Source organism: Schistocerca nitens, chromosome 3 (assembly GCF_023898315.1).
Source record: "Schistocerca nitens isolate TAMUIC-IGC-003100 chromosome 3, iqSchNite1.1, whole genome shotgun sequence".
Classification (NCBI taxonomy): Eukaryota; Metazoa; Arthropoda; class Insecta; order Orthoptera; family Acrididae; genus Schistocerca; species Schistocerca nitens.
Genome location: NC_064616.1, coordinates 218,822,455 through 218,834,784, shown reverse-complemented (window position 1 = coordinate 218,834,784; position 12,330 = coordinate 218,822,455). Strand labels below are relative to the sequence as shown.

At 40.9% G+C, this 12,330-nt stretch overlaps 1 protein-coding gene across 3 annotated transcripts in view; it reads left to right on the top strand.

Moving 5' to 3' along the window:
- The window catches only part of LOC126248173 (AP-3 complex subunit delta-1), a 507,526-nt gene that overhangs the window by 190,222 nt on the left and 304,974 nt on the right, over window positions 1-12,330 (top strand). For all 3 annotated transcript variants that reach the window (XM_049948943.1, XM_049948941.1, XM_049948942.1), the window contains exons 15-16: window positions 4,177-4,339; window positions 8,201-8,418. In XM_049948943.1, coding sequence (XP_049804900.1) covers window positions 4,177-4,339; window positions 8,201-8,418 — 381 coding nt within the window. The remainder of the gene's footprint in view (window positions 1-4,176; window positions 4,340-8,200; window positions 8,419-12,330) is intronic.

The window sequence follows — 12,330 nt, the reverse complement described above, 5'->3', positions numbered from 1 at the left end:
ATTTTCATATGCCTGTAATTAATTTCTTTCTGTGTGCTATTCATTTTTTTATATTCCTGTATCCATGGTGCTTCTGACACGATAAAAATAATAATAATAATAATAATAATAATAATAATAATAATAATAATAATTTGTTCTTCTTTAGCTTTCTCCCATAAGACAATTGATATTTTTCTGATAGGTTTTGAAGAAGAGTGACTTCCTAAACCAATTATCAGCTGTCACATTATGTGTCGGGTGATGCTGAGGGAATTAGATTAGGAAATGAGACACTTAAAGTAGTAAAGGAGTTTTGCTATTTGGGGAGCAAAATAACTGATGATGGTCGAAGTGGCGAGGATATAAAATGTAGACTGTCAATGGCAAGGAAAGCGTTTCTGAAGAAGAGAAATTTGTTAACATCGAGTATAGATTTAAGTGTCAGGAAGTCGTTTCTGAAAGTATTTGTATGGAGTTTAGCCATGTATGGAAGTGAAACATGGACGATAAATAGTTTGGAGAAGAAGAGAATAGAAGCTTTTGAAATGTGGTGCTACAGAAGAATGCTGAAGATTAGATGGGTAGATCACATAACTAATGAGGAGGTATTGAATAGAATTGGGGAGAAGAGGAGTTTGTGGCACAACTTGACAAGAAGAAGGGACTGTGTGGTAGGACATGTTCTTAGGCATCAAGGGATCATAAATTTAGCATTGGAGGGCAGCGTGGAGGGTAAAAATCATAGAGGTAGACCAAGAGATGAATACACTAAGCAGATTCAGAAGGATGTAGGTTGCAGTAAGTACTGGGAGATGAAGAAGCTTGCACAGGATAGAGTAGCATGGAGAGCTGCATCAAACCAGTCTCAGGACTGAAGACAACAAGCTCTGCAGTTGTTTACAAACTTTTCAAAGGAAATTATGAATAGCTGTTAAATGGTCTGCTGCTCTCCTGTCTAGTGTACTTTCCCTACCATCAAATCTCACACTCCTCCCCCTCCTCCCCCCACATCAGCAGAGCTCAGATCTGTGCTGTTCTGCTCTGTTTGCAAGTCTTCCTCCCACTCTGCCGAGTTCTTTGATGCATCGGTGTCACAATCTTCCTCTTCCAAATTGTATGAAGATGCTCCAGGCTGCACTTCATCCTTGTCCATACCATCAAATATTATTTGGTGGATTCTTGCTATTCAGCTGGATTATTCAAGTCAAAAAAATGTTTCTGTAGTACCATTCTGCTTCTGTAATGGAAGAAACTAATAATTAGCTCATATTTTACTAAAATAATCAGAGTAAAAGCATGTAAATAGAATTAAGCATAAAATTATACATTGAGCAAAAATAGTTTCAAATTTGCTGTAATTGTATCTAAGACATACACAGGCTTCTTATCATGACCACTTTCATTTCAGAAGTAAGAAAAATAACAATTTGTTTGAATGGTACTAATTTTATTCTGAAATAATTAGAATAAAACCAAAATACAGTTAAGAACAAAACTATAGCGCCACGCTGGGTAACTGCGTGGTCTAGGGGCCTTGTCACGGTTCGCACGGCTCCCCTTCTCCATAGGAGGTTAGTCCTCCCTCGGGCATGGATGTGTGTGTTGTCCGTAGCTTTAAGTTAGATTCAGTAGTGTGTAAGACTAGGGACTGATACTCAGCAGTTTGGTCCCATGGAAGCTTGCCACAAATTTGCAAATTTCCAAAAAATCTAGATTGATCAAAAACGTTTACAAATTTGCTGTTGTTGTGCTTGAGAGAGACAAAGGCTGCTGAGAGTGACAACCTTCACTTAACAATGGCTGGCACTACACTGTTGTTCGGTGCCTACTGGGTCAGGAAGGTAGGTAGGGGGAGACCACCAAATCCCTACAGCCGCACTTGCCATTAGACGAAGAAGTTGGTGTGTGTCTCAGAGAGATGAGGATAGCATTTGAGTGTTAAATTAACTAACAATGTGATCTTCTATGAACATATTATTTTTCCTCCTATTGTACTTTTTCCATGATTAACATAAAATTCTTATTAAAATGTCCAACAGTGGAAAATCCGGGATGGATTGTAACAGTGTTATGAAAAGGATAGTTGCTACTCACCACATAGTGGAGATGCTGAGTCGCAGATAGGCACAACAAAAAGACTGTCACAAATTATGCTATCAGCCCAACAAGGTCTTTGTCGAAAATAGTACACACACACACACACACACACACACACACACACACAAACGCAACTCTCTCTCTCTCTCTCTCTCTCTCTCTCTCTCTCTCAAACCCAACTCTCTCTCTCTCTCTCTCTCTCTCTCTCTCTCTCTCTCTCTCTCTCAAACCCAACTGCGGCTGCCAGAGACTGCAGTTGTGTGTGAATTGCGTTTGCGCGCACGTGTGTGTGTGTGTGTGTGTGTGTGTGTGTGTGTGTGTGTGTTTCATCTATTTTTGACAAAGGCCATGTTGGCCAATAGCTGACTTTGTGACAGTCTTTTTGTTGTGTCTATCTGGAACTCAGCATCTCCCTTGTATGGTGGGTAGCAACTATCCTTTTCGTAATATTGTTGTTAAAATGTTCTCTATTCAACTATTCAAAATTCTAGCTATAGAAAATAATTCTGTGTGTCTTTGCTGTCTGAACTCAGTTAGTCTGTGCTGCATTTCTGGCCTAACTCTTTCCAGCATGGCCTCTGGTGAGATTACTGCTTGTTTCCTTCTGTCTCCTGGAATAAAGTTTTCGCAGTTACTGTCATGCTTTACATTATTTCTGGTGCCTAAAGCTTTACTTTCTTGCTTGATGTGCGACGGCCTATGCTGCCCATTATACTTTTCTTAATTCTTTCTGTATTTTTCAGTCTCAGGCGCATTTATATTCGTGTTCCCATACATTTCTCTTTGCAATTTCTGCCTGCCATTCTTATAAAATGTAGCACATCCATCCTTTCTGTATATTATATGAAGCTGTACATGTCTTCCTTTGGTTCATTAATCAAATCCTATTGAATATTGTCATTTTACCTCATTTGTAGAGTAGAAATGATTGTTAATGTACGTAAGACTCTATTAAAATGCATTGACTTTTCAATTTCTTCCATAAAGAATTCTGTATACTGAACCATTCAAAAACTCATTTTGGACCCTACGCTCCTTTGCTTTTCCTCAATAACTTTACAGAAGTGTTTTTTTCAGAATCATTGTATTTTTCAAAACTGTCATCAACTTGATTCTCCAGTGACAGATTCTCACCATCTAACACAAATTGTAAAAGTTTTATTTTATTTTCATCACTAGTACCACTTGGAAGTCTATCCTTACAACCCTGTTAAAAATCTACAGGCACAGATACCCACCACTATTTAAACCTTTCATTCCTGAATTCCAAGTAAAGGCATCAAATGAATATAGTTTGCAACTCATTCTTGTTACATGTTTAGAAACAATAACATTGTTTATAATTTCTTCTTAACATTAGCCTCCAGTACTGCTATTGGTTTATTTAAAGCTACCCTATCTTTCTTTACTTCAGATGAATACATCTCCATCTTGATCATGGCTGTTGCTATGTCTGGCTGATTCACATCTACATCAGTTAAAACATGCTCAGAATTATTTTTAAGCTAGAATGAAGTTTTTATTTCAATGCGGAACATTCAGTTCGCAACTTGTGATATAGTCTATCACTCTCACCCCTAACTTCGCCATTCACCCTTACACATTTGTTTCAGTTTCATTCTTAGTTTGTTTTCAACGTAAATTTCGCTTAATCCCTGATAAACGTGGATGTGATACAGATGTAGAAACTACCATGTAGAGAAACACATTTTACCAAAAAGATCAGACACTTGACAGCCAAGAAAGAATCGTTGTATAGTAGGCTTTGCTCCTGCGCATTTTGTAATGCCTTCTACCCACCTTCCATTGGTTTGTCGTCTCGTCCCTTGCTGACTCTTGGCACCCACTAAAGAACTTGATTTGTCCATCACCTTCCATCCACCTGACAACCTGGATCCATTTGTTTGCCCTCCTCTTTCTGCTCCTATTTCTCCAAGTTATATGTATCTCTATATTAATCACTGAGCAAACTTCAGTTTTTGAATGTATCTATTGCTTAATTATTCAAAACATTCTACTTACATTAAAGGATAATTTCCATTCAGTGTAATTAAATATAAAATTTATTGCTAATTACATATATTCCCATTGTTGCAGGTACTTAAGAGATCAGCAGAGTACTTTGGAGGCAATGATACGAAGCAGAGTTTTTGGATTACCAGGACATATTCAGGCTGTGTATGTTCAGAATATATTAAAACTTTTTGCAAGTATTTTTGTGCAGGCAGAACAGAAGAAAGATGTGGAAAGAATATCTAAGGTAATTTTCACCATGTTATCAAAAGCTGCTTTAATCAGAATTTTGTGAAATACACTACTTAAAAAAACAGCCACCTGTGTATCTGCACATGTGTGTGTGGACTTGGGTTTGAGGGGAGCAGGGTGTTAAGAATACACCTTAGCTTTGGAATTAAAGAAAATAGTAGCCTGAAAGTGTTCATATTTGCTCATCTGTAAAATCAAAATCTGCTACTGGATGACATTCAGTATGGTGTTGCTTCATCCCATGCAATGTAAAATGCTGCGATATTTCTTGGCAGGCCAGTAGCAAGGAGTTTGAGACATTACTGCTCAAACTTGTTCCATTGCTTGACAGCAGCTTTTGAGAGGTCCTCCAGTGTGTGACTGGGTGGGGGCTGTATCAATTATTCACTGCAAGATTCAACTGGTCCCAAGCATGCGTGATTAGTGTTGTTTCAACAGAAACTGCATGCTATTCCATTCAGCTGTTGAGAGGTCATCCAGTATGTGACCGGGTGGGGGGCTGTATCAGTTATTCACTGCAAGATTCAACTGGCCCCAAGCGTGCGTGATTGGTGTTGTTTCAGCAGATACTGCAGGCTATTCCATTCAGTTGTTGCTTCCCATCTGTTGGAGGAGGGTTTTCATAGGGTCGGTGCAGTATGCTTGTGCATTATCGTCTTAAAAGGCGAACCCATTGCCAAAATGTTGACTGTAAGTCTGGACAATAGATTGGGTCATCTTGTCCTGACACTTCACAGTCATCAAATTACCCCTGATAGCTAGGAGAGACGTGTAATATCTGTAAATAATACCAATTCAAAACAAGATTGATCCACTTCCTGTCTGAACCTGCATTTGTGATATTTGCTTTGAACCCTGGACGCCTCCACGCTCGTCGTGATCGTCATCGGGCATCAGACAAATCCTGCACGTGTCAGTGAACAGTACCCAATATTACTGTGCTGTGCTGAAAATTGAAGTTTGCATTTAGCTCCATATACATGAGCCTGTAAATAACAATTTGCTGTGAACAAGAGAGTATTGAGAAAGATATTTTCCATCAAAAATCACAAACAGTGCAAGTCATGAAAGTGGTGTTAAACTTTTTTGAGCAGTTTATAATGAAAATTCTTTGGTAGAAAAGTCTAATTACTAGTCATTAGAAACAAAGTTCTAAAGCACTGATTATAAAACACTGAAATAAAATTAAGAATATTTAATCAACAAGTTAAGAGAGACTGCTTGAGGTACGATTCCAGCTTTCCCACATTTCTGTAGTGTATGTAGCAGTGTGCCATTTAACATAATCATTTTTTCTGCAGGAAGAGCAAATGCCAAACACTGAAATGTGCACAGCACTGAATATTAGACAGTGTGCAAGTTAGTGAAAGATGTGGAAAGGTTTGTGTCAGCCCTTGATTTGTTACTGTACACACCAGTGCTACACACCGGTGTGCCATACCAGTACCTCCAACAACAAAAATGAGAACCGCAGACTTTGAGACGTGGTTCAATAGAACTTTTGCTGTGGGAGAAATGATGTAAAACAAGTGTTGTATTCACACTTTTAAAATTCTCAGAAAAGCTTTAAAGTAACACTTTAAGAAGTTTTAAATTTTGAAAGCACACCCTGGGTTACAGTACTGGAAGCTCATTTTTTACAAATCGAGCACCCGTTTGAGTATTCACAGTTGGGAAAGATAGTTTTTATGCTGAAGTGGCTAAAGATAGAGGGAAGAACGGGAAAAGGGGGAGGGATACTCACAACTCACTACAAATGAAGGAAAGGAGATACATTAAAGAGAACAAAAGGCATGCAATATTGCACAATGCAGAAAGGAAAAACAAGTTGAAGGAATAAAGTAAAGTATTAGAAGAAATGTGTTGCAGTGTAGTGTGAAAGTGTATAATGCTCTGCATAGGTATTTATTCCCTTTTTGTACTGTATCTTTCTGTATTTGTGGTGGTGCCATTTCTACAGCTGCATGTTTTATTACATACAGTAAGTGCAATGAGTGAATGGAACCTGCTGCAAGTATAGAGTAGGTGGTGCTATGTTTAAGACACTACTTGTATTCCAAATGTGCAGTATTCAAGTTCGTAACCAACTATCCTGATGTAGATGGTCTTCAGTTCAATCAAGCATGTGCCAAGTTGGTTCCTAAATAAGGATCTTACTACTTACTCCAATTTTTGTGCAGTATTGAGACAGTAGCATTACATCCAGGAGAACACTTAGGTTAAAGTTCCGATCCAGATACTCGGATTTAGGTTCTCCATGCTTTCCCTAAATTGTTAAGGCAAATGCTAGACTGTCCCTTTGAAAAGGGCATGGCCGAATTCTCTTCCCAATCTGTGTGTGTGCTGCATCTCTAATGTCCTTGTCATCAGTGGGACAATAAAACCTAATCTTCCTTCCTTATCTAACTAAGCAATAGCTCCATTTTTGTGACCTTTGTCAGTATGGTGTCAAAAATATTTTACACAAGTTTCTGTTTTGTATAATGTCATTCCATGTAGTGGATTATATTTGTAGTAGGTTAATGTTATCCCTTGTCTATTTTATAATATTTATGATTGTATATATCAGATTATGCTTGTTAATTGGTGTGTACAAGTTTGGGGGTGGGGTGGGGGGGGGGTGTCATTGTGGCGTTAAATTCTTTGTTGTAACTACATACATTAAGTAGCATTGTGTGTGCAGAGCTTGCATTTGAATGCTTTTTGATGTTGTGGATATGGATGGTTTTATTCTTGGTGTGTGACTATTATAGGTTTATCAATATTTTGTTCATTTTTATGTTTAATAAAGTTTGTCTTCAAACAAATTACAGGAATATAATCTGGTGATACATTAGACAACCACTGATATTTTGACTCTTGTTTACTATGGGGGTGGTGGGGGTGGGATGTCTTTGTGCGTATACCAAATTATGGATCTGGCTTGACAGTAGACCTGCCTGGTGGAGAATGGTGGGTCAAGGATGAGTCAGAAATCACTTGGACGCTTTATAACCCCTTTGTTACACCCCGTACAACTCAGCCCCGCATCAGTTGGTGATGGAAGGCAGGCCACGATGCACGGACCCTGTCAGTGAAGCATTGCATAGCCATTGGTTCCAGCCGTGGCCGAGCAACATCGGCACTTACTGTACGTGGTAGCTGATATGACCCACTGCGTGCGGGACACTGAGTCCTAGAGTCCTGTCCAGTCATTCCAATTGACTGTCTCAGACATCCAGGGAGCAAACCTCAGACCAGTTGGCTGGCTGGCAATAACTGAAACTGGTGTGTGCCCCAGTTGGCTAGGAGGGTTCTCAATTTCACCCTCAGCCCATCAGGAGGCGACTGGGCCCCCTTGGCAGCAGATTCTGTCAGGATGTCAGCAGTACAGCAGCAACTTTGTGGCAGAGGTTGTTACTGTGACTATTGAGGACTTGATGACTCGCCACCTCGACAGTTGCCCAGCCTGGCCAGACAGGTTTCTTGCACTGTTGTGGTTGTAGAAGTCACATATGGTGCGTGCCAAACTTTCCGTGGTTATGGTAACCATTCAGGTTTGATCAGCAGGTGGATCACAACACCCAGTGAGTGCCATAGTGCAATGGCGGGTAAGCATATTGCTGTAAGTGATCCACTTTACAGCATCAGTTCTATCTGCCTAGGCTCATGTTGTTGCAGTAGATGTTTTGTTTCAGGAAGCAAAAAAATGTGGTTCTGAGACTGGAAATTTTATTTATATTCCTCTTGTAAATGTGTTGCTCATTCTAAAATGTTACAACTATTCATGCACTGAAGTTCCTTTCTGCTGTAAATAACTTGTCAGAGACTTAGTTTCTTCTGTGCATGTTAAATGATTATTTTCTTCTGTTTACAGGTTTGCAAAATGATTGCCAGTAATCTCCCCCAGTTTGTTTCCAGTGCAGATTTGGAAGTTCAAGAACGCTCCAGCTCAGCTCTACAGTTGGTGCTTTACATAGAGAAGCTTGTGAACAAAGGAGATTTAGACATAGCTGGTGAAGTAGCAGCTTTATTTATTGGAGAACTAAACCCTGTTGCACCAAAGGCTCAGAGAAAAGTTCAAGTACCAGACGGGTATGAAAATTTATTCTCTCTCTCTCTCTCTCTCTCTCTCTCTCTCTCTCTCTCTCTCTCTCTCTCACACACACACACACACACACACACACACACACACACACACACACACAATATATGCCTTTGTTGTAGGATCTGTCACTGGAACTTCATGCGCATCTCCATAATGTTCTTGCACTCAGTAAAGTAACATGTGACAAAATGTACTGTTCTTCTTTGGGTCTTCTCCATCTCTACCATTAACCTTATCAGACAATGGTTCCAGCCTTCTGGTATTGAGGTCTGGCAAATATACAGAGGGCCGAGCGGAGACTCCTCTGCACGAAGTCGGGATAGCAGTTGGTTATCTGTGAAGTGTGTCTGACACTAGTAAAACATTGTCAAAGTTCATTTATTTATTAACCTTGTTTACAGTCATCTTATTCCTCACTGACCTTGTAGCTGATGCCTCATTCAGTTGCGTGTTGAATTCCCGCTGACAGATGCCAAGTCAGCTCATCGTCTGTAGACCCAAGCTAAGAGTGAATGATCTCGCACCACGGTGCGCTGCTGCCGTGTCTATGGTCCAGCACGAAGGGTCTCGTACTAGCTGCTGGAGCATGGTCAATCCCACTCTGATTTCTGTGTTGGCACCGAGCGAGGTGGCGCAGTGGCTAGCACACTGGACTCGCATTCGGGAGGATGACGGTTCAATCCCGCATCCGGCCATCCTGATTTTGGTTTTCCGTGATTTCCCTAAATCGCTCCAGGCAAATTCCGGGATGGTTCCTTTGAAAGGGCACGGCCGACTTCTTTCCACTTCCTTCCCTAATCCGATGAGACCGATGACCTCGCTGTCTGGTCTCCTCCCCCAAAACCAACCAACCAATTCTGTGTTGGTCCTCAATGACTCATCTGCAATGTGGTATTGGTGGAAGTCGTGTGGTCAGTCGATCTACCAGCCAGGTAGATTTCACCATTCGGAGGTGCCTAGATGTTGAACAGAAATGTGGACCCCACAAGCCCCTGCTGCCAAGTTCGGTGCTGAAGTTCAGTGCTGTCAGCACTCCGTGATGTTTTGTTGTCATAAGGCAGTCAGCTTCTCCATCAGCATTGGGAGGCAGCAAACAGTATAAAGTTCATCAGGCGAAGACCTTCATCTCAGGTACATCTTTGGCTGGTTTGTAGACTGTTCTGGAGTATCAAGGGCATAGATTCACCACAGTATCGTAATTGTGGAATCGAGTGCTATTACTGTGAATGCCATCAGTCCCTATGATCAAGTCTTGAGAGTTGGAGAGCTCAAGTATTTAAAGCAAGCTAACGCGAGGCTATGACACGATGCTCGGTTCATAATCACCACATGTGTCCTCCTTATTCTGCTACATTTGCAGAACAGGCTCTTAACTGCTGTGTAGATTATCTGATACTGATTCTTATGAAATAGGTACAGTTTCTTTCAATACCCCTTACGAGCTAACGAATATGCATGGTGCGTTTGCATTGGTTTTCTGACCCGTGCTATTTTCTGTTGAGCGCTCTCTCTCTCTCTCTCTCTCTCTCTCTCTCTCTCTCTCTCTCTCTCTCTCTCTCTCTGTGTGTGTGTGTGTGTGTGTGTGTGTGTGTTGGCACGGTGTTACAACTCGCTGAGGCCTGACCAACTTGTGACATACTGCTTATTCCCTAGTTCTGTCTCTGCCTCTGGTGTGACTGCACTTTGCTTGTAACAAGGTGAATGAGTTTTAATAAAATTTTCTAATCTTTTAACCCCTTTCTATTCTGTACTGTAAAAACTTTGAAAACCTGCTGCAGAGCATGGAGCTGTATCTTGGCCACTAGGTGGAGCTGGTACATCTGCAAGCAATTGTGTAGCGAGCTGCAGTGCCCCACACCATTCCATCAGCAAATTAGAGTTCATGGCCACCCTTTAAGTTCCACCACACAGCGACACAGTATATCTCAGATTTTGTCTCTCTACCTTTGGACTTAATCTGTAGTGACACGTCCACTTGTCCATTTCTCATTGTTCGTACTCATCAATCCTCTGTTGGCGAGCCCAGGCCAGTTGGCCCAGCCACAGTGGATTTCTGTCAAGTCATTCCTGACTTTTGGTTAACTCTGTCCAAATAAGACTGATGAACAACACTAAAGAATCTGTTTAATGAGTGTTTTGCAAGCCAGTTCTTTTCGTGTACGAATTGTGTTTCCTTAGGCTTCTTGCAGTTAATTCCAGTCTGGGATCCACTTTTGCTAAAATTGGTTTTATGTTGCTTTTGCCCTTCAGGTCACTTGAGATGCATAATGCGTACTTGTAGATACTTTATAGCTGTTAACATTTCTAGTGATTTAGCTCCATTAGTATAATCAAACAGTAATGGATCATTTGGCCTATTTCTGTGCAATACATTACCTTTTTTTAGATTTACAATCAACTGCTAGTCCCAGCACCAAGCATTGATTCCCTGCAGGCTTCTTGTCTTTTGCTACAGTGTTCTGACTTTGCATCTTTCATTTGTACAAAAGTATCATCCTCACAGAGCTTCTGACATTCTCCAGCTGATTATACAGGGTGATTATAATTACAGTTAAACTTTCAAACTGCTGTAGAAATACAAAATTGTTGAGGCTTTCGTGGCCACTTGTTGACAAACTGCCTATTGGCTTCTGTCTCGGGTTATTCGGCCGACGTTCATTGCTGTAGAAATAACACCACTGGTCATAATGATGTCAAATTGCAACGGAATATTATCGGAGAAGGGGGAAAACATATGGCAGAAGAAAAATAAACAGTTACAAAATGTAGCAATAGCTGGCATTGTAAGCATCATAATTTGATGACAAATGAATTATACAGCAATGCCTAAAGTGTATGTTTGACGTTAAACAAACTGCACTACTCAGTGTGCGTGGGTGTACAGATGTGATGCTGTGAGTTATCTAAGCCCATCCACCACGGCAAGGTCATATCACATCAGATGAGAAAAATCAGTTTTTAATTGTCCTGAGGCCAAAAACTGCATAAAAAGCATCATCAATCAAAATCAAATTGGATTATCAATTTCCATGTGACTGGTAGAAAACAAGGTCAGTATGCTGTCCGCCATTTTATGCAACAAGTTGAAATCAAGAAACAGCATTTTCCACAACTGATCGAAGTGTTTCCGGGGTTATGTTCAGACTGTGTTGCACAATGCATTCTGCCAATGCAGCTAAATTTTCAATTGGAACACATCTTTCAGATAGCCTCACAGCCAGAAGTCACACGGATTAAAATAAGGTGATTGGGACGGCCAGGCTGTAGGGAAATGGCAGCTGATAATTTTCTGGCTTCAGCAGCTGCTCAACTGGATTTGCAATGTGCAGAGGTGCGCCACCTTGCTTGAAAATGATCCCACCCTCACATACACACTGTTGGACAGCTGGAATGACGTGGTTGTGCAAAAGACACTCATAGCGCTTACCAATGACGGTACAGGTAAGAGGACCGGAAGTACCTGTCTCTTCGAAAAAATGTGGCCCTATGGTAAATGATGCCGTAAACCTGCACCACACTGTGACCTTTTCAGGATGAAGTGCTACTGGTTGATTTGCGTGTGGATTTTCTGTTACCGTATTTGACAATTCTGTGTGTTCACATATCCTGTCAGATGCAAGTGGGCTTCGTCTGTCCACAAAATCTTCCACGACCAATCATTGTCCACTTCCATGCAAGCAAGAAATTCTAAAGCAAAGGCCTCTCTTGCTGGCAGGTCAACAAGAAGCTACTCGTGCACATGAGTAATTTAGAATGGATAGCAAATAAGGATGTTTTGTAGGATTTTATGCACCATGCTCATGGGTATGTCCAGTGTTCGGACAATTCTCCATGCACTACACGTTTGCACACCACCGCTCATTTCCTCCTGCATTGCTGTGGCCACTGCTTCCACTGAC